This window comes from Piliocolobus tephrosceles, chromosome 6 (assembly GCF_002776525.5).
Source record: "Piliocolobus tephrosceles isolate RC106 chromosome 6, ASM277652v3, whole genome shotgun sequence".
In the NCBI taxonomy this organism is placed as follows: Eukaryota; Metazoa; Chordata; class Mammalia; order Primates; family Cercopithecidae; genus Piliocolobus; species Piliocolobus tephrosceles.
In genome coordinates, this window is record NC_045439.1 from 107139831 (window position 1) to 107166241 (window position 26411).

At 45.1% G+C, this 26411-nt stretch overlaps 1 protein-coding gene and 1 long non-coding RNA gene across 2 annotated transcripts in view; one reads left to right on the plus strand and one right to left on the minus strand.

The window, feature by feature from the left end:
- The window catches only part of MYO1E (myosin IE), a 242623-nt gene that overhangs the window by 192249 nt on the left and 23963 nt on the right, over window positions 1-26411 (plus strand). The window contains exons 19-24 of the mRNA XM_023228657.2: window positions 8155-8299; window positions 12451-12565; window positions 12776-12945; window positions 14672-14817; window positions 23481-23627; window positions 25508-25665. Coding sequence (XP_023084425.1) covers window positions 8155-8299; window positions 12451-12565; window positions 12776-12945; window positions 14672-14817; window positions 23481-23627; window positions 25508-25665 — 881 coding nt within the window. The remainder of the gene's footprint in view (window positions 1-8154; window positions 8300-12450; window positions 12566-12775; window positions 12946-14671; window positions 14818-23480; window positions 23628-25507; window positions 25666-26411) is intronic.
- On the minus strand, window positions 3364-9053 carry LOC116418843. Its single transcript, XR_004229014.1, has 2 exons — window positions 8904-9053; window positions 3364-4817 (listed from the first exon to the last, which is right to left on the minus strand). It is a non-coding gene; the product is annotated as an uncharacterized LOC116418843 (long non-coding RNA).

Below are 26411 nucleotides of genomic sequence, written 5' to 3' on the forward strand. Positions count from 1 at the left end.
CTGCAAGTAGTTAGTACTGCAGGCATGCGTCACCACGCCCAGATGACTTTTTACTTTTCGTAAAGACAGGGTCTCGCTATGTTGCCCCAGCTGCTCTCAAGTGATCCTCCCACCTCAGCCTCCCAAAGTGTAGGGATTATCATCATGAGTGACCACACCGGGCCAAATTGAGCATTTCGGTCAGAAACAGTTACATCTTCCTGATATATTATGCAGGGGCTGGATATAAAGGTTTTTTTTTGTTTGTTTGTTTTAATTCAGATTGTATATAACAAAGAACTAGTAGACTGAAGAAGAGGTTAATTACTGTCTTTGGAATCTAGTATTTCTCGTAAGACAGTTCTGATTTAGGGCTGTTGTTTCTTGTGCTGTGAGATTAGGACAGCTGACTCACCATTTAGAGGTTTTAAAAAAGGGCTAATCATTTCGTATAATAAAGCCTCAGAAACTCAGTCCCCCACATTTGAGTTTCCTAATAATTTTGGAGGTAAGTTAGACTAGGAACAAGGTTCATCCTCTTTGTTCTCTGAATTGAAGACGTCAGTACACCTATAGTGTAAGCAGGACTATGTGAAAGAAATGTTTAGGAAGTTGAGAAAATATATTTGTAGAGCTTTTGCGTCACCATAGCACCATCCATTTGCTGACAAACAACTGAGATGTTAGTTATGAGACTTCCTTAAACAGATCAGTAACACTAGCTTAGAAGAGAGTTTCTCAGCCTCAGACACTGACATTTTAGGCTGGAAGATTCTTTGCTGCCGAGTCTTTCCTGTCTATCGTGGGATGTTTAGCAGCCTTCTTGGCCTCCACCCACTAGATGCCAGTAGTGTACCTTCCTCTGAGTTGTGACATCCAAAAGTGTATCCAGACATTGACTGATGTTCCCCCTACAGGGCACGGTCAGTTGAGAAAGTTGGGCTTAGATCATCATTTTTAAAATTTTTTTTTTTTAGAGATAAGGTCTCCCTTGGTTGCCCAGGCTGGTCTTGAACTCTTGGGCTCAAGCAGTCCTCCTGCCTTAGCCTCCCAAAGTGCTGGGATTACAGGCATGAGCTTCCATGCCCGGCCCCTAAATACCCTTTTATAATTAAGAGGGACCGGGCTCAGTGGCTCACGCCTATAATCCTAACACTTAGGGATACTGAGGTGGGGATATCACCTGAGGTCAGGAGTTTGAGACCAGCCTGGCCAACTGGTGAAACCTGTCTCTACTAAAAATAAAAAAATTAGCCAGGTACAGTGGCACGCATCTGTAATCCTAGCTACTTGGGAGGCTGAGGCACGAGAATCACTCGAACCAGGGAGGCGGAGGTTGTAGTGAGCTGGGATGGCGCCGTTGCACTCCAGCCTGGGCAACAGAGCGAGACTCCATCTCAAAAAAAAATTCCACACAGCAAAGGAAACAATCAACAAAATGAAGAGACAACTCATGAAATGGGAGAAAATATTTGCAAACCATCCATCTGACAAGGGATTAATAACCAGAATATAGAAGGAGCTCAAACAACTTTGTGGGAAAAAAAATCTAATAATCCAATCCAAAACATGAGCAAAAGATCTCAATAGATATTTTTTAAAAAAAAGACATGCTGATGGCAAACAGGCATATGAAAAAGTGTTCAATATCACTGGTCATCAGAGAAATGCAAAGTAAAACTACAATGAGATGTCTCACCCCAATTAAAGTGGCTTTTACCCAAAAGACAGGCAATAACAACTGCTGGCGAGAATGTGGAGAAAGGGAACCATCCTACGCTGTGGTGGGAATGTAAATTAGTATAGCTACTATGGGGAACAGTTTGGAAGTTCTTCCAAAAACTAAAAATAGAGCTAGCATATGATCCAGCAATCCCACTCCTAGGTACAGAGCCAAAAGAAAGGAAATCAGGATATGAAAGAGAGATCTTCACTCCTATGTTTATGGCAGCGCTATTCACAATAGCCAGGATTTGGAAGCAATCTGTGTCCATCAACGAACAAAAGGATAAAGAAAATGTGATACAGGCTGGATGCGGTGGCTCACGCCTGTAATCTCAGCACCTTGGGAGGTCAAGGTGGGCAGATCACTTGAGATCAGGAGTTTGAGATCAGCCTGGCCAACATGGTGAAACCCTGTCTCTACTAAAAATACAAAAATTAGCCTAGTGTGGTGGCCCATGGCTGTAATGCCAGCTACCCAGGAGGCTGAGGTGAGAAAATTTCCCGAACCCAGGAAGCAGAGGCTGCAATGAGCCAAGATTGTGCTACTGTACTACATACAGCCTGGGCGATGGAGCAAGACCCTGTCTCAAAAAAGAAAGAAAGAAAGAAGAAGAAGAAAAGAAAATGTGATACACATAGACAGTGGAGTACTATTCAGGCATAAAAAATAATGAGATCTAGGCCAGGTGTGGTGGCTCCCGCCTGTAATCCCAGCACTTTGGGAGGCCAAGGTGTGTGGATCACTTGAGGTTGGGAGTTTGAGACCAGCCTGGCCAACATGGTGAAACCTCCTCTACTAAAAATACAAAAAGTAGCCAGGTGTGGTGGTGCACACCTGTAATTCCAGCTACTCAAGAGGCTGAGGTGGAAGGATTGCTGGAACCCAAGGCGGAGTTTGCAGTGAGCCGAGATTACACCATTGCCCTCAAACCTGGGTGACAGAGCAAGATTCCATCTCAAAAAAAGAATGAGATCCTGCCATTTGCAACAACACGATGGAACTGGAGATCATTATGTTAAGTGAAACAAGCCAGGCACAGGAAGACAAACATCGCATGTTCTCACTTATTTGTGGGAGCTAAAAATTAAAGTAATTGAGCTCATCAAGATAGAGAATAAAATGATGGTTACCAGAGGCTGGGGAGGGTAGTAGGGGGAGGGGAAGGGAAGTGGAGATGGTTAATGCATACAAAAAATAGAAAGAATGAATAAGACCTAGTGTTTGCTAGCACAACTGGGTGACTATAGTCAAAAATAATTTAATTGTACATTTTAAAACAACTGAAAGAGTACAACTGAATTTCATGTAACACGAAGAATAAATGTTTGAGGAGATGGACACCCCATTTTCTGTGATGTGATTATTACACATTGCATGGCTGTACCAAAATATCTCATGCAGTAAGTAAAAAAGAAAAAAAAAACTCATGCAACCCATAAATATATATACCCACTGTGTATCCACAAAAATAAAACAACTCATCAGTCCAGGTGCAGTGGCTCATGCCTGTAATTCCAGAACATTGGGAGGCTAAGGCAGGAGGATTACTTGAGCCCAGGAGGTCAAGGCTACAGTGAGTTAGCCTGGGTGACAGAGCAATACCATGTTTCAAGAGAACAAGAAAAGAGAAACCTGATCAGACCTTTTTAAATCTATTCTTTTTTTTTTTTTTTTTTTTTTTTTTTTGAGAAACCAGTTCTGAAAGACCTCCTTCTTTCTACCTTGTTTTAAAAACCAACCAACCAACCAAACTGACTTCCATACATAATGCCGGGAGTGCTGCCATCTCAGGAGACAGGAAGTCTATGCACACTTTTTACCATCTAAGGCCGGAGACCCCAACTCCCGGCCGGGGACCAGTACTGGTCTGTGGCCTGTTAGGAACTGGCCCATACAGCAGGAGGTGAGCAGCAGGCCAGCGAGCATTACCGCCTGAGCCCCACCTCCTGTCAGATCAGCAGCGGCATTAGATTCTCACAGGAGCACAAACCCTATTGTGAACAGCACATGCGAGGGATCTAGGTTGTGTGCTCCTTTTGAGAATCTAATGCCTGATGACCTGAGGTGGAACAGTTTCATCCCAAAACCATCTCCACAACCCTGTCCATAGAAAAATTATCTTCCATGAATCCTGGTGCCAAAAAACATTGGCTGGTCTAAGGGACTCTGTGCTACGTGCTTGAGCTGTGAACTGACTCTGTTGATTTTCCGGATCTGTCTTGAGTGCCATGCTACCTTCATGGTTCCATGCATGGTACTTTACACTGTGCCTCATTCTGAGTAGGCATTTTGTGAAATTTGTTATGCCTTTTATGTTGAGGAACTTTCATTGAAATGCTTGTATCCTTGGATGTCTCTCTTCTTAGCTCTCCTGCTGTAAGCTTTTCCTTTCAGAAGAGACAAATAGCCTTGTCTGTATTGTCCAAAAGTAGGCTGTTTTATTGTTGTCATACTTTTCTTGGTTTGAGAATACTGGGGCCGGGCAAGGTGGCTCACGCCTGTAATCCCAGTCCTTTGGGAGGCCGCAGTGGGCAGATCACCTCAGGTCAGGAGTTCAAGACCAGCCTGACCGACATGGTGAAACCCCGCCTCTACTAAAAATACAAAACTTAGCCAGGCACAGTGCCGGGTGCCTGTAGTCCCAGCTACTCAGAAGGCTGAGGCAGCAGAATCTCTTGGATCCAGGAGGCGCAGTGAACCGAGACTACACCATGGCACTCCAGCCTGGGTGACGAGAGTGAAACTCCATCTCAAAAAAAAAAAAAAATACTGGGAGGATAAAGTTTGGAAGGAAATAATTTTTCTATAAAAAGGACATTTTCAGTCCCCCACACTATATTTCAAAACTGTTATTGAAACAGTCCACTCAAAAGTGGCTTGAAGTCCAGATATATCAGTGGGCAGGGGTATTTCTCTGGCGAGAACACCATTTTCCGTAAGACACTTGAGTCTGGGATCTTGGTCATGCAGAATTCATCCAGAGTCCACCGCTGACTGTCTCATCCTGTGATGGTCTCCAGGTAGTTGAACCATCTCATATAACTTTATTTTCTCCAAAGGTGAGAGGAAAGGCTTTGTTCATAAAATTACTTTCTAGGTGTCCACAGAAAGGCTGCCAAATGAGAAACAAAGTAAAAGCCTGAAGAGAAAGGATATATTAATACCCAGCACAACTATCCACATATGCATGTATTATACACCCTCCCTAGAAAGGAAGTTCACAGGCCTAAACAGAGCCATGGCTCAGAGAGTACCCAGAGCATAGTGTTGGCTTAGGAAATACTCCATGTGTTTAGTGTGTGTTATTTTCCTCTCTGGAAAATCCTTTATATTTATCAAAACCATCCCTCTTGACTGAATATTGGAGAGCAAAAATCAAAAGATGCCTTAATTCCCCCATGGGTGGGCCCCATGCTCTTAAAGTAAGTCCTGTGCTCTTGAAACAGTAGCAGGAGGCGCCCGTTTACACCATCTCCCCACTACAACTTTTATGCCTTTATAAAGTGTTTAAAAAAAAAAAAACTGTTAGAAATAGCAGCCATGTTGCTTGCGTCTTAGAAAATAAGTTTTCCAGAAAACACCTCTCTGAGCTAGGCAATGTGTGTTTCCTTCTGTGGTTGGGAGCAATAAGCCCAAATATGGATTCTGATGCTTAGGAGGAAGAATGTGGTAGAAACATAACAGATTTGCAAAGTTTATCTTGTAGCATGATTTACACTTCCTCACAAGCATGCTTCCTCTGACCTTGACCTAGCCTCTCAGAATGTGGGGATGATAAAGGCATGCCTCGTCAGCAAAGGCATTCCACGTCATGGGCAAGAGAAAGAATAGGAAGCCCAGGAAAGCACAGAGTGGTAGAGAGTGTCCTCGGAGGTCAGAAACAGCCTTAATCTCAAGTGCCAGCAGCTGGGAGTCCCTGGGGTCCGAGCTGCATTTCCTCTGAGAAGGAAACCTGGGATCAGTGATCCAAGAGATAACCAGAGCCGGGAAGAGATTCCAGGCAGAAAGAGGAGCCGGCACAAAGGCCTTGAGAAGAAATATTAGCATATTTGAGTCTTAAACTGAAAATGTGTGATGAAAGGAATGTAAGCTATTATTGCCATCTGTCCAAAATTATCACAGGCACCAATTAGGCAGGGGCACCATTGCCCTGTGCAACCTGCTCCCACAAGTATATCCTAGAGAAAGACATTGTCATGTGTCCTTGGTAGGACAACATGTATAGTTGGTTTATGCCTTGGTCTCCAGTGTGATACCAAAGGATGGGGTCAGGATGTATCAGGCTTCATGGAAGCAAAGGAAGCTCCAGGCAATTCCCATGTATTGCCAAGACCCTCACCAATGGAGGCCTTGTCAGGATAAGGGAGAGAAAGTCTCTGCAAGGTTCATTACGGTCAAAACAAAACAAAACAAAAAACGCAGCATTAATTTTGTAGGAAAAAATGTGAATTGCCATATAGAACCATTTCCAGTTGCACAATAAATATAGTTTAGTTTATAATTTTAGGTTAGATCAAGCCAAGCAAAACTGTACTCTTAGAAGCTTGTCACCTTGAAAGTCTATAGTCTGTCCTTCTCACTTCTATCCTCCATGAACTTTCTGCCTCACCCAATTAGATTCCCAGCACCTACTCATTTTCACTAACTCCCCCAATCACATCTAGAAAGGTTCTGCTATTAGTCATTTATGTGTAGCTTAATTTGTTTTGATTAATGTCGTTATACCGTATATGAAAGTTATTCATGCAAATGTGTGACTTCCACTCGGCGTTTTCATTTTTAAGCTTTTTATCTCCAATTAGGGAATAGGAGGATTTACTTCTCCAGAAAGTTTATGATATTATCATAACCTGATAAATGTCAGGCAAGATGCAGACATTTGAGAGGAGCAGAGAAGGCTCCTAAAATCACCTTAGTCCCAACCAGCTGGCCCTGTGGGAGCCCTGGATCCTGAAGGCAGGGGCCACTCAAGGTTCCCTTCTCCCTTGGCTGTCACAAATCAGTCTAATCCTGATAGTAGTTTCTGGGAACAAGGGAGGGCCCTGGCTTCGCTCAAGACCTGGGGACCTATTGCCTGGGCCCTGGATGTGCTCGCACGTGGGCCACGCCCTCCAACTTCACACCCACACATGCCCGTGATGATTCCGTCCATATTTGACAAACTGTAGTGTGCTTGTCTCTCCTTGATTCTATCAGCCTCTGACGTAATAGTAATGTGTCTAACATAGGCATGTGTAGTAGACTGGATAATCTTTAAAAGACATATTTAAATGTGAACCAGTCCATGGCTTTTTTGCAGTGTCATAATGAAAGAGACAGACAGGGATTCAAATCCCAGCTCTGACACTTACTAGCTAAGTGGCCTTGGGCAAGTCATCATTTGCCTCTGTCTCTTTGCAAAATGGAAAACCAACCTGATCAGGTTGCTATAGGAATGAGGAGATCCTACATCAAAAGCTTCGGTCACAGCACCTCATGCAGAGAGAGCACCCATCCGCATTAGCCAGGAGTGTTCATTATGACTGCTGTGTGCCAGGCATGGTGTAAGGCTCCGGATGTACAGGAGAGGCCACACAGATGTGGCATCCGGTCTCCTGGAGCTCTCACCTTCATGCGGGAGGCATAAATTAACCAAATAAACCCCAACATGAATATAACTACAAATCAGAGTACATGTTCTGAAGGAAAAATATTACTTGCTGTGAGAGAAACTAACAAGGGAGCAGTTTTTGATTTTTGGTCCAAGAAGGGCTGTCTGGGAGTGTCACTGAAGGTGAGACACCCAAGGGGGAGCCAGCCAAGTGATGAGTTTGGGGAGCAGCACACCAGTAGAGGGAAGAGCAGGGGCAGAGGCTCCGAGGAAGGAAAGGGCATGGTGGGCATGAAGAAGAGGCCATTCTGGAAGAAATGCAGCAAGCCAAAGTGAGCGTGAAGAGGCAAGGTTGAAGAACAGCCAAGGAGCAGATCCCAAGGGCCTCATGACCCAGATGCATAGAATTTCAAAGGTGAAAGTTGATATACCATTGTTATAATAGCTGCTTAGCAGGAGCTTTATAAAACTCTTTGCGTCGTTAAATGCCCTGAAGAAATCGGGAGATTATTATTGAGACAAGACCATTTGATTTTGCCTAAAGAGCACCCCTGGTGACCTTCCACAATGCTATTTTTAGACAGTGGTAGAAAGAGTACGCAGGTTTTCACCAGGGTGTTGACAAAGGAATGCTAAGAAGGGGAAGGAGCGGGAGGCAGCTCTGGAACGGGCATCCCAGACTGGGGACTTTTGCAGTCAAGGCGGTCCATGCCTGAGCCTTCGAACAGCTGGTAAATAGTTGATCAGTAACTTTGCAGCACTGGGCACCTTCAGAGCGGAGCTCTTGCTGCCTTGCCCAGGTAGAAAGCCAGTGCGGTCCCGCCCAAGTCTGATTCTCTTCTCCCCAATGTCCTCACAGGTATGCCATTCTGACCAAAGCCACCTGGCCCTCTTGGCAAGGAGATGAGAAGCAAGGCGTCCTGCACCTGCTGCAGTCAGTCAACATGGACAGCGACCAGTTCCAGCTGGGGAGGAGTAAAGTGTTCATCAAAGCCCCCGAGTCTGTGAGTGCTTGGCTGGCTCTCCACTCTCTTCCCTCTCGCAGGGCCCCCGCCAGCCCTGCCTGCTCCACCCCTTGGCTGGCTTCTTTTTCTCATTCTTCACTTCACGCCATCAATGTTGTCTCCTCAAAGAAGCCTTCCCTCCCTTCCCGGTCTAAATGGGTCCTTCCCTAAACCCGTGCTCTCCATAGCCCATCACCGCCCCATTTATTTCCTGCAGAGCACTGAACAGGTAGAAAAAGGGGCGTCAGAGAGTGGCTCCTTCCTCACTGACTGTCTCACTCCTCTCTAGCTGCTACACTCCTTGAGGGCAGGGACTCTGTTCCATATGTCTCTATATACCCAAAGTCTCACACAGAAAATGCTCAATAGTTACATAGTCTCTAAGAGTGTCTAAGCTAAAGAGGGACTCCAGTGTCCCACCCATGGTTAGTTGACACCAAGTCAGTTACACGTAGGCTCAGGATTCCTCCTGGAAGGTGCCGCAGAGTGCTGGCTGGGAATCCCCAGGATTGTACCTAGAAGGCCTTGGTGGAGCCTAGAAAGGACTGTGAGGGGGAAAATAGGTGGGAGGAGAAATTTCTGGTTTAGAGAACACGATACTTACCAGTAAGGCGTTCATAATACACATTCACAGTTCACAGACCGCTACAGCTGCGTTTAGAGACACTTCCTGCTTTCCTGATGAGAATGTGCTCAGTGAGCCCCACGAATGCCCACAGGAAGTTCCGTTCAGTTCTTCTGCCTGGTTTGCTCCAGGGCTGTAGAACAAAGACATTCATTCCTTTTTAAGCTGGAGAAACTGCTGGAACCAAGGTTAAGCATCATCGTTTCTCGAGGCTCCCTTAACCATCACAAGACCCCGTTTCAAGAGTCAGTGACGAACTTGGCAGAAATCAGTCATCAGACCAAGGGGAAATCGTATGGGGACTCAGTAAAAGGGAAGCATTTGATGTCAGGCACATCCCAGTCTTGCCGTTAGTTTTGTTCTCCTCTAAGGTGAGCCCCATAGCCACTGTTCTGCCTGCCTTGTAGGATCAGCCCGAGACGCAGGAAGGATAATGGCTATAACTGAATGGCTCTGTGAGACATCAAGATTATTAAATAAATAAGCGGCACACAGAGATGGAACCCATTTATGAAACGTTTGTGGTAGCATTTTTCTACTTTGAGTTATTTGTAGCTTCACAAGAATTTTCTTTTCCAAATATAAAGTGAAAATGTTGTGTCATTCGCCATTAAGCAACCCACAGAACAGTTCCTGTTCTTTCTAAAATGGGATGGAGTGATTTATCGGTACAATTGAGAACTCCTTGTTTCATACCCGCTTTTACTTTTCAACTTGTGAGATTTTCATATATAATTAAAACAGCCTCAATATTTGTAATACTTTTTTTTTCTGATTCAGTTGCGTTGGAGGGGGTTATATTCAAAATCAAGATTTATTTCTGGCTGTCCTTTTCCTTGCCTTACACGCAATTGTGTTATTACCATTACTTGACTCTCCTTTCCCCCATCTTTGACACATGCACTCATACACACACACCATCACCTCTGCTCTCTCCCTGCCCCAAACGCATACATCCCCATCTAGCCCTGACATGCAAATACTTTCACAAAAGTTGGTTTTTAAAATCTGGCTGGGCACAGTGGCTCATGCCTGTAATCTCAACATGTTGGGAGGCTGAGTTGGGAAGATGACTTGAGGCCAGGAGTTCAAGACTGGGTAAGTCAGTTAGACCTCATCTCTACAAAAAAAATTTAAAATTCGCTGGGTGTGGTAGTACGTGCCTGTTGTCCTAGCTACTCAGGAGGCTGAGGTCAGAGGATCACTTGAGCCCAGGAGTTCAAGGTTACAGTGTGCTATGATTGTACCACTGCAGTCCAGCCTGGGCAACAGATCAAGAAAGACCTTTTCTCTTAAAAAAAAAAAAAAAAAGGAAAAGGAAAGAAAAGGAAAAAGAAAAAAAGAAAAACTACCATGTGGTTTTACCTTAATAGTAAATGTGCTGAATATACAAAATTACCTATTTGCTTTAACAACCCACATCATGGCCGGGCGCGGTGGCTCACGCTTGTAATCCCAGCACTTTGGGAGGCCGAGGCGGGCGAATCAAGAGGTCAGGAGATCAAGACCATCCTGGCTAACACGGTGAAACCTCGTCTCTACTAAAAATAAAAAAAAAATTAGCCGGGTGTGGTGGCGGGCGCCTGTAGTCGCAGCTACTCCGGAGGCTGAGGCAGGAGAATGGCTTGAACTCGGGAGGCGGAGCTTGCAGTGAGCCGAGATTGCGCCACTGGACTCCAGCCTGGGCGACAGAGCGAGACTCTGTCTCAAAAAAAAAAAAAAAAAAAAAACAACCCACATCAGACACCATGAGATTTGTTTTTGTTTTGTGTTACATGTATCCATGTCTTTTGGCTTTTCTCATTCAGGGTTGTTTTGTGTGTTTTTCTGTTGTTGTTATTGTTTGGTTTGGTTTGGTTTTTATTCTCTCCTCATCTATATTATCAGGTTTTTTTTCTTGAACCTCCCTAATTTCTAACCCCCTGGGCTTTTAAAAAGAAGTCTAAAATCCAGCGAATGTTTGAGATAGTCTCTAGGAAGTTGGGAATCGTTTGCCTCTTCATCCTTTCTCTGAGTCACAAGTGTAGTTTCTGTGATACGCCCAAAATAGTTCTGGGAAAGAAGAAGGAAATAAGACTTACTCAGAAACCCAATACACAAGATAAGAAATATCAATGGATATTCTTACAACAGGCAGCTGCAGGGCTCAGATTTTAAACTTTCTGTCCAGTTGCTAATCCATGCATTCCACTTGGGGTTTAGAAATCCGTCCTTATGTCCATTGTATACGGCACTGAAGCCGGGGGAATTACGTGGCCCCTCCCCTGGTGTTTGGAGTTTGGGTTGTTGTTTCTGCACAGATGGAGCTATGAGAAGGAGAGAAGTTGAGTGGCAGGAGAGGATGGGTCTGGCTCCCAAGCATATACCCAGCTAAACAGAGACAACAAATCAAGCCCAGCTGCCTTCAAACCACATTGGCTTGTTTACTTCTGGGACATTTTTGCAATGACTATTCATCATCTTTACTTTGGATTTTTATTGGTTGATTTTCTTTTTTTCCTAGAGAGTCATGGAAGCCACTCTCAAGGTAGATGAAAAGGTTTCCTACCATTTTACAAGTGGATCAAATACAGGTTTACAGAGAAAGCTTCGCATGTCTAAATGAGGAGCCTGGCAGAGCCTGAAAGACCTAGGTTCACTTTCTAGCCCCACCCAGTCTTAGTTCCAGTTTTCTCATCTGTAAAACAGAGATGACAGAGTATGTGGCTCATGTAGCTGTGGTGTTGAAGGAAACTGCATGGAAATCATCTAGGGTGACTTCTGCCCCACAGTGGGCACTCGGCTCACTACAGCTGTTTGCTGTCGCCTTTATTATTCCAAAGCCTGGTTGAGGTGCAGCCTCAGCATTCATTGGTAAAATGGCCCGACTCTCAAGACCTGGCAGAGGCTGATGTGGCCCCTAAACAGCTCCAGCCCTTCTGGGCAAATCCAAGTCCTAACTAGCACACCTCAAGTCCAGCTCCAATCACTGTGGTTATTACCCTCGCTCCGCTGCTCCTTGGTGAATCCTGAGACAGGAAGTCTGTATTTTCTTGGAACTGCAAGTAGAGCAGCCCTCCTTCCACAGCAGCACAAGCCCTGCTCCTGCAGAAACTGGAAAATTCTGTTTAGAGGCTGCATGCCGAAATGCCGCACCAAACAACAGCAACAGCTCCACCTACTCACTTGATCTGGATTCCTAATAATATCCTCTTTGGATGAAGGTGGGGGATAAGTGGAGAAGCGCTGAATCGCTCATTTGATTCTCACAGAGACTGTAGCGAGGCAGGGCAAGGTCCAACTGAATACACTCAGATTCTCCTATTTCCCATTGTTTTCCATTAAAAGAAAAAAGGTATAGGTCATTTTATAGTGGGAATAAACAACATGCCACAGTAAGCATTTCACGTATTTGTTCATGAATCAGAGAAGCTGCTTCCCGTGCATGTCATTGTCTAAACTGAGTGTCCCTGGAATGACAAGAAAAGTGCTGTTCAGGGATTGGGGCTTGGGGCTTGGCTCACATTTGTCTTCTCTCCATTCACAGCTATTTCTTTTAGAAGAGATGAGAGAGAGAAAGTATGATGGGTATGCTCGAGTGATACAGAAATCATGGAGGAAATTTGTGGCCCGGAAGAAATACGTTCAGATGAGAGAAGAAGGTATTTTAGCAGTTTTGTTTCATTCATTTTAACAAATCTGAAGAGTAAATTGGAGCTTAAGTGAAGTTCTAAGTTCCACTTTATTTTGCATATAATGTCATGCTACAAATATTGCATCATTTGGAGTTTATTCGTATATTTCCACAGTATTTTCCTCCTTTTCCTGACTGACTTATCCTTCTTCCATCTTCACCCTCTTGGGAATTGTAGCCTCAGACATCTTACTGAACAAGAAGGAGAGAAGGAGAAACAGTATTAACAGGAACTTTATAGGCGATTACATTGGGATGGAAGAGCACCCGGAACTCCAGCAGTTCGTGGGCAAGAGGGAGAAGATTGATTTTGCAGACACGGTAACCAAGTACGACAGGAGGTTCAAGGTACGTGCTGACTGCCCGCCTCTGAGATCACCAGATTCCTTACTTTTTTAAAAAAATAGCTTGTTATTTTGCTTTTGTTGTTACCAAAGCAGAACATGTTCGTTGTAGAAAAATTTAGAAAAAATATAAACCGAAAGAAAAACCGGTACCTATGCCCAGAAACAATCACTGTTAACATTCTGTATATATCCATATCTTTCAGAATGTTTTTATGAAAGCATACATTTGTGTATTTAGTTTTACAAAAACTGAGATACATATTACATGCTGTTTTATGTCCTGAGGTGGTTTTTCGTTTGTTTGTTTGTTTGTTTGTTTAAATAATGCCAGGGAGAATTTTCGATAGTAATACAGGGAGCAATATAAGTTATTTTACATGGCTGCATAGTATTCCGTTTTACAGATGCCTTATTATTTTTAACCAATTTCTCATGAATCTATTTTTAGTGAGTTTTTCTTTTTTACTATCATAACTTCAATGAGCATCTTTTCACACATCTTTGTGTATCTCTCTCTCTCCAAATATTTTTAGAAGAAATTGATAGAACTGAAGTCGTTGAATCAAAGGATTGAGACTATCAAGCAATATTGCAGAGTGTCCTCACCCATTTTCCCAAAGTGGCTGATAAGTAAGGCTTTTCTAGCCACAGGAGGAACAGCTGATTTTTCACCTCTTCCCTTAGATACCTTTTGATAAAGTCTTGGTCCTAATAGACAAATCTGAAGTTTCAGAAGCTCATGGACCCAGTAAGAGCTTTTGGTTTTTTGGCAGGGACGGGGAGGTCAAAAAAAAAAAAAAAAAAATGTAATGAAGTAAACAACAGAAGCACGATGTTATTTTCCTAAAACCAAACCATTCCTTGCAACCTGTACCTGGCCCCAGCTGCTGTGACGGCAGCTCTGGGTTCACACGGGTGCTTAGCTCTTGCAGCGGTACTCGTTATAAAGTGGTTACCCACAAATTCCCGAGTAGATTTATATTAGATTATTGAGAATTATCATTCAAATGACAACATATCAGTATTTTAAAAAGAAAATTTTATGAACTCTCAAGAAAACATATGCAGACACCGCCGCCTGTTTAGAAACACGCTGTACTGCATCCTTGGTAAGCTCGCCACAGCTGTTGGTGACTTCCCCTTTACACCTGCTGTCCTGATACATCAGGTGACTCCATATGAGTTTGCCAGTTTGTAAGTCAAAAAGGGTGAAGTCATTTTTTACATGTCATCTTAATAATCACAAAGAATGCCGTCTTTTCCCGTCATGGGCCCGGTCATGTGATGAACGGAACAGCCGTCCCAACGGTAGTGAAGATTGACTGTCCAAGGCAGCTTCCCCCTGTCCTGGTCACAGCGGTCCACCGTGTGAATGGTTGTCATCACACTGACTGTGTCTGTCCACCTTTTTCTGAGACGGAGTCTTGCTCTGTCACCTAGGCTGGAGTGCAATGGCGCAACCTCGGCTCACTGCAACCTCCACCTCCCAGGTTAAAACGATTCTCCTGCCTCAGCCTCCCAAGTAGCTGGGATTACAGGCACCCACCCCCACATCCAGCTAATTTTTGTATTTTCAGTAGAGACGGGGTTTCACCATGTTGGTCAGGCTGGTCTCGAACTCCTGATCTCAGGTGATCCACCCGCCTCAGCCTCCCAAAGTGCTGGGATTACAGGTGTGAGCCACCGTGCCTGGCCTGTCCAGCTTCTTAAAGCTCCTCTCCTTACAGGGTGTAAAGCGAGACCTGCTTCTTACCCCAAAGTGCTTGTACTTAATCGGACGAGAAAAAGTGAAACAGGGCCCAGACAAGGGCCTGGTGAAAGAAGTCCTGAAGCGGAAAATCGAGATAGAACGGATCTTGTCTGTGTCCCTCAGGTGAGTGATTGGAGGCGCAGAGGCAGGACTGCCCCATCTCGCCTCAGCATCACCGTCCACTGTTCCAGACAGCCAGGAGGAAGGCCGGGCTGGGCTCCCCTGCTGTCAGAATCATGATCAAGAGAATGGAATTTCCCTTGGTCCCAAAGGGAAGACTCCCTAGTCTCAGCAAGTCTTGATAGGAAGAAGGTACCAAAAAAAGGTTGCCTCCGGACAGCTCCTGTAATCAAGGGGACCCAGATCTATTGTAACCATAACATGTTAGAAATGAACCCGGTATATGGAACACCTCAGAGAAGAATTTCTCTTGTTGCAGTGGAGCCAAGGGTTCAGAGCCCTGTCCCCCAACCCACCTCACCTCACCCAGGTTGGAAGCCTCACCCATTTCCCTGAGCAGAGGGTCCTGGAAGGGAAGTTTCTTTGGGACTTCCTTAGGGAGTGCAAGTTGGTCTCCATTCTCTGTAGTCCTGGAGTCATCGCGAGATGCTCTGTTTGCTCCAGTTCTCAGGCAGTGGGGAGTGGTGTTTGCTTCCACAAGACCTCAGGCAGGGCCCTTGCTCTTCTCGGCAGCACCTTGGCTTCCGTTCGGCAGAAGGGCTCCTCTGTCAGCTGTCAGAGCATCTCCTCCGTCATTGGGACCTAGGCTAGGAGTTCTTAGCATGGGAGGTTTTCCCATGCTAAGAAGTCCTCCCGTGCTAAGAACTCCTAGACTAGGAGTCATCCCATGCTAAGTCCTCCCGAAGTCCTCCCATGGTAAGAACTCCTAGACTAAGTTCCACTGACAGAGGAAATCCTCGCAATCCATGAAAGCTAAGAATGGAAGAAAGGCTTCCTCGAGCCCCATAGCTTCCTTCAAGAATTGTGTACCTGGGCCTCTGAGGCTAACACTACTTTAGTCGGGAAAAGCTTTGGGCCTTTGCATTAGAGATGTTCTGCTCTCACATGAACATGGAATTGGGATGCCTCTCAAACTTGTACTCCACACAGAAGACAAAACTGCTGCGCTCAGGAAAAAGCAGGGGTTTGATGTGCTCAGGCGTCTGACCTACCGAGCTGGAAATCCTAGCTCCAGTCTGATAATCCAAAGCAGATTTCTCGTTGTGTCTATTCTTGCCTGTGTCTCTGTGGTTTCTGATTCTATCTGTTCCTAATTTCCCTGGATAAAGGGCCAGGCGGTGGAGGGCAGTTAAGTATGTCAAACATGCCAACTCAGGATGTGGTAAAGTTGCTAAGCAGATGAGTCCACAGTGTCCATTTTGCAGCCCCTCCTCAGGTAGGTTTCAAGGCCATTGGTTTTTTTTTAAAAAAAAAAAAAGCTCTAGGCGCTGACTGGTTTTCAGAAGGTCTTCCTGAACATTCAGCTCACTGGCTGGGTCCCAACCTGAGTGGGGCAGTGCCTGCTGGCCACACTCTTCCTAGCTAGCTGGGCCCTGAGGTTGCCCTGGGAACCCAACAGGAAGCTCCTTGCTTGTCATCGCATGGGGACCTGCCATGCCTGGACTAAGCCAGGTCGGCCACAATGTGCTTGGCAGGCACCCTAGGTGAAGGTCAGGGAACCACAGCTCTAGGGCACGTGTAGTCGCTGTGCTGAGAGTGACTTTCTGCGTTATTGCCCGGGTCTGTCTTCAGTCCCTCAGACCCCTGGTGGAGAACTCATGACTGGGACCATAAATTATCCTCATTGAGCTGCATTTGTGTGGTTCTTTTGTTTTGTTTTGTTTTGTTTTAGACAGAGTCTCACTTTGTCACCCAGGCTGGAGTGCAGTGGCGCGATCTCAGCTCACTGCAACTTCTGCCTCCTGGGTCCAAGTGATTCTCCTGCCTCAGGCTCCAGCGTACCTGGGATTACAGGCGTTGGCCACCACCCCTGGCTAATGTTTGTATTTTTAGTAGAGATGGGGTTTCACCACGTTGGCCGTTGGTCTCGAACTCCTGACTTCAAGCGATCCACCCACTTCAGCCTCCCCAAGTGCTGGGATTAGAGGTGTGAGCCACTGTGCCTGGCCTTGAGCTACACTTGTATCAAGCACTTTGACACTTACTGTCTTATTGGTAAGTCCTTGAGAGGGTCATCAAGCAGGGAACTGTAGGGACTGTTCACACTCAAATTTCTTCCTTTTATTGTTTTTTGTTTGTTGTCTTCTCTGACAGCCTCTGGGGATATAATCTCTTATGGTAACACCAGCTGCTTTTTCTTCTTCCTCTTCAGTATTCATCATCGGGAAGGTTCCTTTCTTGTGGTCTTTCCTTTTTAGAGACTGTAGTAAAATGAGGTACTTAGCCTAAAAGTTTTTCTGATTCTAAGGAAAAAAAAATAAAGTGTGAGTCATTTGAACTTGTGATGTCTGCGTATTGCAGTCACTGAACCTCACACTTGCCAGAATGAATAATAGTGTTCCCTTATTTCTTTATACTTGAGTTAGGCCAGTAATCAGAACCAAGTCAGGAAAGCAACCAGAGGGTGATGTGTGTGCAGAATCGAACCCAGAGTGGAAATTAATTCCGGTACCAGACTACTGAACGTGCGTGTGTGTTCTCAAAATACTTCAGCACTGGCATAGAGAAGGATTTTAACAGTTGTCTTGTACTTCAGGAAAAAAGCCGCAACATCTGTATGTGTTTTTCAGAATTTCTGAGATTGACTAGTTGACTGTTGGCTGGAGTGATATTAACATATGGCCTCCTACTTACGATTTATCCAAGTATCCTATAAGCTTGATCTTAGCCCATCTCTAACTCTTATAACTAATGTCGATGCACAGTGGGCCTACATCTCCCTATTCAAACCAACCAACCATTTAGTGGAAGTTGTGATACAACAAGGGAAATGTGAGCATGACTAAATATTTGGTCTGAAGAATGTATTGTTTATTTCTGTAGGTGTGATAATGGTTTTGTGGTTAATTTTATATAAAGAGACATTATCTTTTAATGATATATACTGAAACATTTGAGGATAAAATGAAGGCTGAGCGCAGCCACCCGTGCCTGTAATCCCAGCACTTTGGGAGACCAAGGCAGGAGGATCACTTGACCCCAGGAGGTTTGGGACCCACCTAGGCAACATAGTAAGACCCCATCTCTACAAAAAATGTACAAATTAGCCAGGAGTGGTGGTACATGCCCATGGTCCCAGCTGCTCGGGAAGCTGAGGTGGGAGGATTGCTTGAGCCCAGCGGGTCAAGGCTACAGAAGTCATGATCATACCACTGCACTCCAGCCTGGGCAACAGCGTGAGACCCTGTCTCAAGTAAAAATAATATCATAGTCTTTACTTTGGTTTAAAATAATCTGGAAGTTATTTTAAAGTGGAAGCGGGGAGAGTGAAGTTGTAGATAATTGTGATTATCCCTGGATTGGTGCTTGAAATCTGACATGTGTTTCACTCTACTATACTACTTTTTATTTTTTTGAGACAGGGTCTCACTTTGCCACCCAGGCTGGAGTGCAGTGGCGCAATCTCGGCTCACTGCCACCTTGACCTCCAGGTTCAAGCGACCCTCCCACCTCAGTCTTCTAAGTAGCTGAAACTTCAGGCAGGTACCACCACTCCCGGCTGATTTTTGTATTTTTTGTAGAGACAGGGTTTCCCCATGTTACTCAGGCTGGTCTCCAACTCCTGGGCTCACGGGATCTACCCACCTCAGCCTCCCAAAGTGCTAGGATTACAGGCGTGAGCCACTGTGCCCGGCCCTACTATCCTACTTGTTTACAATTTAGAATTTTCTATAATAAAATGTTTTTCTCATCTTCTAGTAGACATTAAATTTTTAGAAGTCTTTATCTTTTCTAAACATACTGATATATGTCTAGTTGAATTATGGTTAACATTTTTTTTGAAGTTTTCATTTACAAGAAAAAATAGGATCACAACAGGTAGAAATAGGGCCAATAGCTCAGAGAGATATTAGACTGTAGTTTGTCAAAGGGACTCCAGGATAATTTGATCAGGAAAAATCCTTATTTAAATAAATTCAGGCTGGGTGCGGTGGCTCATACCTGTAATCCCATCACTTTGGGAGGCTGAGGCGGGCCGATCGCTTGAGGTCAGGAGTTCAAGATCAGCCTGGCCAACATGGCAAAACCCCCTCTCCACTAAAAATACAAAGAAATTAGTTGGGCATAGTGGTGTGTGCCTGTAATCCCGGCTACTTAGGAGGCTGAGGCAGGAGAATCGCTTGAGCCTGGAGGCAGAGGGTGCAGTGAGCTGAGATCACACCACTGCACTCCAGCCTAGGCGACAGAGCGAGACTCTGTCTCAAAAAAAATAAGTAAGTAAAAATTAAAGTGAAACACTGATGCTTGCATTTCTGGCTTCGTTGGAGACTTGGGAAGAGTGTCAGGAGGTCACACACCAATACAGAGTTGAGACACAGGATTTCTGAGGCTTATGGTGGCTGCTGACAGAAGGCCATGCCTGGGTTTTTGAAGGATCCTCCCAGAGCTGCTTCTTGTTCAAGTCCTGACCTGGCCCCAGTCTTATTTGAAAAACTCAGTGAAACTTATTTGAAAAACTCAATTCCACTCATTACCACAGGTGTAATGACCCATGTTCTTGGCTTTGCTATTGTAGGTGTTGAGTTCGGTGCCATGGAAGCTCTGATTTGGGGCTCTCTGATGAGGCTTCTCATTTTTCTTCTCATTCTGGTAGCTGACCACAAGAAGGATGAGACCAAAAGTTGTGTGGCTGTCTGTCTGGGTTAGCAGATTTTCCAGTACTTATCTCCAGTTGGAAAAACAACCCGTAAGACGGTGCTTTAGACAGAGGCTCCAGCTCCCTGGTCAAAACATTCTTGCCCAGAATGTTTCCTTGCCTGAATCCCCTAAACTTTCTGGCAGTAAAAACAACCCACCGCACTGCCTGTCCTGCTGACCTGAAGCATTACTGGCATCTTGGCTTGCCGGGGCCTGTAAGCACTGGGAACCTGGAAGTTGTCAGCATCATGGGATTGAACACCTACCTGGTGCTGAGCCCTGGTTTTCGAAGGTGGATGAGGCACAGTCACTGCCTCGGGAAGCTCCTCTCATTCTGGAAGGGGGAACAGACGGCTGAGTAAACATGTGCCTTACTACAAGTGTTCCCAGCATGATTTAAAGGATGCTCCTGGGACTCAAAAGAGGAGAGTGGGTCTTTGCACCTGCAGGTCAGGTGACGCTTCTTTGAGCTGGACATATCACTGCTAAGGCCTGCACCTGCGTCCAGGTTTTCTCAGAGTAATTAAGAAGGTTCTGAAACTGGTGCCACTGGTTTTTCTGAGTGGTAGAATTCTAGGCAAGGTTTATTTTCTTCTTGATTCGCCTCCATGTCTTCCAGTTTACTAAAAGCAGCATATTTCATAATCAGGAAAGACTTTTGTAAAAGCTTAAATAAAGGCAGGGCTATCCTTGGAAATTGCCTTTTCAGCTTAAAAAAAAAAAAAAAAAAAAAACTCCTTCAGGACTTTCCTTGGTGTTTTGTAACTACATTTCTGTGAAAAGATATATTGGTTAAGAGAGTAAAACAAGATTTTCTAGTGTTGTCAGCAATACAGCAGTAAGCCACAAAGACGGAGGAATAAAAAAACAAGGGCAGATCCAAACCAGAGACTAGGAAGAGGTCTTTCAACACAGGGTAGAGCGTCAAACATCTGTAAGGAATTGCAGCATAGGAATAAGTCAGGGGTGAAGTCCAAAGATAAGTCTGACTTTTTAGAATAAATAAACACAAAAGCTTTGTTTTCAGGTCCAGGAGCTTGGGCTGAGGAGAGCAGAATGAGCTGAGACCCTGGCCTGGGTGAAGGTGGTCTGCCTAGCTCCAGTGCCTGGATCACTGAAGGGAGGGGATTTTGGATTTGATGGTTAAAGTCAAAGTGTCCAAACACATCTCTTCTCATTTCTAGATTCATGCTGATAATTGACCTTGAAGTTTTGGCCCGCTTGCTTTTTTCGTTATGATAATAATGAAACTCCTAATAAATCTAAGCACATTAAACCACTCAAGGTGACTTGTGCTGGGCTCATTTAGCCCTGCTGAATAATCACCATCCTGCCACAGTTCAGTCAGGCAACCAGGCATGATCAGACATGCCAAAGAGAGCTTTGAGCAAACAACCCAAACAGGGAGGAGTTTCATTCCTCACCCCAAAGGTCAAAAAGTGGAGCTTCTTGTTTTACTCTGGTCTATTGCATGCACTCTACCTAATGCAGCCGTGTTCTTTCACCTGGGCTAGGGTGCTAGGAGGCTTAGACTTTACTAATTCAAAATGACTTGGAAGAGCTCTTTTGAGCAGCTTTTCATAAGTGCTTTTTGGAGTTTTGGATTGCTGGCTGTAACTTTAAAGGGAAGGAGGAGGTGCTTGTTCCCAGGCACTGTAGAACTGGCATGTTGGCCCTGAATTGCCTTTGCATGCACTGTTGACTGATGGAGATGAAAACTGTTGTTTAAACCACTGGTTGTCAAGGTTTATCCTTGATCCCAGCTATCACAGGAGTGGGCAAGAAGCATGGCTATGATATGGGGACGTCTGAAAACAAACATCTGGGGTAATGATAATGACCAAGTGCTCCTCCCAAATGGCCATTATTTGGTAAACCAAATAAACCACGGTAAAGTGTTCTGACTTCACATCCAAGGGAAACTTTGGCTGCTCTTCAGTAAGCTGGCCATGAAAGGGCCAAGCTCCTTTCCCCTGACGCTGGCCTCTTGCTTCCAGTGAACTCCATGCACCGCCCCACCCCACCCCACCCCCATGGTTTGTGCATGCTGCCATTCTATGCCTTCCTATTCAATTGTGCTGCAGTTCCTTCAACCTCTTTTTCTCCTGTGGATTACCAAGCTCCTTTCCTGTAGGAGGACTGAAAGTGCATAATTTGTAAAAAAAAAAATGAGAATTTAGTTTTTACAGTTCTAGAGACCGGGACATCCGAGGTCAAGGTGCAGGCAGATCTGGTGTCTGCTGAAGGCCACTCTCTTGTTTATAGATGGCACCTCTTGTTGTGTCCTCACGTGGGAGAAGGACAGAAAGGGCAAACCACTCCTGTAAGGTCACTAATCCAATTCATGAGGACCCCTTCCTTGTAACTTAATCACGTCCTTAAGGCCACACTTCTTAATACTAGCACGTTGGTGAATAAGTTTCAACATCAGACCAAGGTAGAGGCTGTGGCTACAGCTACTGGCTCCATCAGCTCCGGGTCACTAGCTCCCTGTCTCAGGCCGGAGTGAAGGTTCCTGACAAGCCTGGGATAGTCTACCCAGATTCTCTGTCCAAGGGAGCCCTGTGATCCCAGCAAGGGCCCAACCCCTACCTTGACCTGTGAATGGGGCTGAACAGGGATAGCACAGCAGTTTCCTTTTAAATGGGTCAGATTTTACATGGAAGAAGGATCCTGGGTCTCAAAGATTCTCTATAGCTCAGTCCTCTGTGTGGTCCCCTTGCCTCATCATCTGGCTTTGTCACAGCCGTGGTAATCCCACTGGTGCAGCGACACCAGGAGCTCCAAGAGCAGAGCTCCTGAGCCATGCTGGAGGGCACGGTTCTGGGTATTCAGAGAACCGTGTCTGTGGCACTTTGAGAGACTAAAATGTGACCATGGTCAATTCACTGAAGCAGGTTTTGCCTAATTTGTTTCTAATGCTTGGGAGAATGCTTACGATCCCTAATGAAACCTCATTCTTCAAAGGGTTGTCTTCGGTATTTGGCGGTGGTACTTGGAGATACTCATAAAGTTATATATTACAGCCTTTGGGGTAGTGGCCCCATTCACCTGAGTGATAAATCTAACAGGGAATGCAAATTCTCAATTACACACGTTGTCGCTTTCTACCAAGCCTAGCCAGGCTTGAAGATGGAACTTTGTCTCACCAACCTCCCCTGACCACCAGGCCATTTCCTCGGAGCTGGGTCTGCCTCAGCGTCTCTCTGCCATCACCCTATAGCTCCTAACACCTGCTCCCCTCCAGGCATAAATTTCTCCACAGTCCCACCCTGTCCAAACATGTGGTTCCTGCAAAGGTGTGTTCTCTCCTTGTCTGACAAAATTCATTAGCTTGAAGGTGATGATTTTTGCTTGTTTGCTGTTTGTCCATCTGACCTTTGCATCTCTGAACCTGGACGTGTCTGTACATTCTAGTAGCTCCTGGCTTGCAGTGTCTGCAGAGCACTGTTTGCCAGAAGGTTCTTAATAAGTACCTTGAAGTCCAGGACATTGGCTTCCCTCTTGATAACCGAGCTTATAATTCTTCAAGTTCAAATTTACTACAATAGCTACAACCATATCATAAATTATACTAATCCTAACTTGGAACTTAAATGTAGAGTTATCCCTTTTCAGCTGCATTCTATTCATAGCTTTCTGGATTTTTATGGTCTTAAAAACACAAGTTGGATTTGAAAATGGATTTTTTAAAAATATGGGCTAAATTGTCCTTAAGTTCCTGATTTTAACAATCGTGGAAAAAGTACTTTGATTATCTTTTTGTTGGGCTATAAACTTTCTTTGAAAGCAGATTTCAGCAATCTCATTATGTAATTCATTGTAGTTGGTTTCTGTTTGAGAGATTATTACTATAGAAAGACTGTAAAATCTTAGCACTATCTTGCAGGATTTTTAAAATGGAAGAAAAAAATAGAGTAAACAGAAGCACAGCTTTCACCAAGTGTATTTGTCCAATCTCTTTACAGTACTATGCAGGATGACATTTTTATTCTCCATGAGCAAGAGTATGACAGTTTGCTTGAATCTGTCTTCAAAACTGAATTCCTAAGCCTCTTAGCAAAGCGTTACGAGGAGAAAACCCAGAAGCAACTACCTCTGAAATTCAGCAATACGTAAGTCCGGATCTGGGACCCAAACTTCTGCGTGTAGCTAAAAAGGGGCCTTGATCGCACCCCTAGGATTCAGGATGGGGCTAGGGGAGGCTTGCGAGGAGGAGAGTAGGGTGTGGCTGGCCCCAGTGGAACCTTAGAGCCTGCAGAAGACGTCTGGATAGTAGTCACAGACTCGGAAAAGGTTACTTTTGCATTTCTGTGAAATAATGACTTCATAGACTAGTGTATTTTATCATTTAGACAACAATCTCCTAAATGAGGCAGATAAAGGCAGATTTTTATGTCTCACCCAAAAATAGAGTTTTTTAATTTAGCAGAGCAGACAGGAGTAGAATCAGGCTGGAAGCAGATGAAAGTGACAGAGGTGGGGGCATACATTCCCCAAACCAATGCATAATAAAACCTATTTATTGGTAGGGCCTCTGGGGGCTTGAGGACTATAGGTGGCCAATGTGTTGTGTAGGTGACTCACCTTCCCTTCTTTTTTTTTGAGATGGAGTCTCATTCTGTTGCCTAGGCTGGACCTCTGCCTCCCATGTTCAAGCAATTCTCCTGCCTCAGCCTCCTGAGTAGCTAGGATTACAGGTGCTCACCACCACACCTGGCTAATTTTTTTTGTATTTTTAGTAGATATGGAGTTTCACCATGTTGGCCAGGCTGGTCTTGAACTCCCAACCTCAAGTCATCCGCCCGCGTTGGCCTCCCAAAGTGCTGGTATCATCAGGCTTGAGCCACCATGCCCGGCCTCACCTTCATTTCTTTTGGCAACATGACCTAACGAACCCGGTACTGGCATACTGTTGACCGTCTAATCTCATATTTGCTGAGTAAGAGTTATTTAGCTAGTCTGGACAATATAGTAAGACCACATGTCTACAAAAAGTAAAATATAAAAAAAAAAAAAAAAATTAGCCGGGTATGGTGGTGCATGCCTGTAGTCCCAGCTACTCGGGAGGCTGAGGTGGGAGGATACTTGAGCCCAGGAGGCAGAGATTGCAGTGAGCTGAGACCGCGCCACTACACGCCAGCCTGGGCAACAGAGCAAGACCCTGTCTAAAACACAGAAAGAAAGTTATTTAACTTTTCTTTTTAAATGTCCCCATCGATAAAATGGGAATATCCTCCATCTTTTCCCAGCTACAAGAATGAGGCCAAGACAAAGCCTTAATATCATGATGAGGGAAACTTATAATAGGCAGCTACTTAAAATTATGATTTTTCCTTCTTATAATATGAGAAAATATAAGTTAAAAGCAGAATAAGGATTGCATAATGCAGGCATATAGGCAGTACAGAAGCATTAAAATTGGCTGGGGAGTTTGGGAATTGCAGGTAAATCCTGCCTTCTATTTGGATCTTGGTTGCTAGTGTGTCTTTTTCCATCCCTGGGTGGGATGTCATGGTGCAAGAACAGTACGGGACTAAACAAAGCCAGGTTCTATGCTAAAGAGTCTTCAAGCTGGCCTGTGTCTGGCATCTGTCAGTCCTCCACAAGCACAGAAGCAGGGACAACAGCTGGAAGCACATTGACAGCAAAGTGGTGTGACCTGGAAATTGTCTCTTTCCTCTGTCCCCTCAGCAGGTGCCCCTGAGGCCACGTGACAGAGTGGCATTGGCACATTAGCGAGGTGTACCTCCCTCACCACCTGGTGTCTCATGGTACCGGGCCCCGGATGCTCCTGCTTCTGGCTCATTGTCATGCAGCGACGGTGCCACCCCATGGATGCGGTGCACATCCTCAGGGCCCTGTCCCTGGTGTGGATTTTCCGGTCTTGCCTCATGTTTATGCTTTTCCAGCAGCAGAATTCCATGGAAGGATCTCTGAGCACCGTTTTCTCACTGCTTCCTTCGGCCTATTAACCCCAGTGTGCTTTTTGCAGGCTTGAACTGAAGTTGAAAAAGGAGAACTGGGGTCCCTGGAGTGCAGGGGGCTCCCGGCAAGTGCAGTTCCACCAGGGCTTTGGAGACCTGGCTGTCCTCAAGCCCAGTAACAAAGTGCTGCAGGTCAGCATTGGACCTGGACTGCCCAAGAACTCCCGTAAGTGCTCCACAGGCCCTGCAGGCAGAACTGCTGCCGCTCACCCGAGTCTCCTGAGCAAATGCTGGAAACATGTGCACAGATGTGGGGGCTGAGAATCAGTACACCTTCTGCTTCCTAGGGCTCAGGCTTTCTTCAGAATGGAACATTTCAAACTAAAGCAACAGCAAGGAAAATGAGCAGGTTAAAAGTTTCTGAGGGACTTAGTACTTATGTATCGGTATACCTGGCATTACAATATTGTGATTAAAACAAATCAGAGTTCGTTAGCTTCAGATTTCCCCTCCCTTTCCAGTCAGATCTTGTCCACAATACTAACATCATCCTCTGCGCCACCTTAAAGAAATTGACTGGGCCGGGCGCGGTGGCTCACACCTATAATCCCGGCACTTTGGGAGGCCAAGGCTGGACGATCGCTTCAACCCAAGAGTTCTAGACCAGCATGAGTAACATGGTAAAATCCTGTCTCCACACACAAAAAGAAAAATAAAAAATTAGCCAGGCATGGTAGTGCACGCCTGTAGTCTCAGCCACTCGAGAGGCTGAGGTGGGACGATGGCTTACGCCTGGGAGGTCAAGGCTGCAGTAGCCTGGGTGACAGAGCAAGACCTTGTCTCATTAAGAAAAAGAAGACGACACTTTGGGAGGCCAAGACGGGCGGATCACGAGGTCAGGAGATTGAGGCCATCCTGGCTAACACGGTGAAACCCCATCTCTACTAAAAAATACAAAAAAAACTAGCTGGG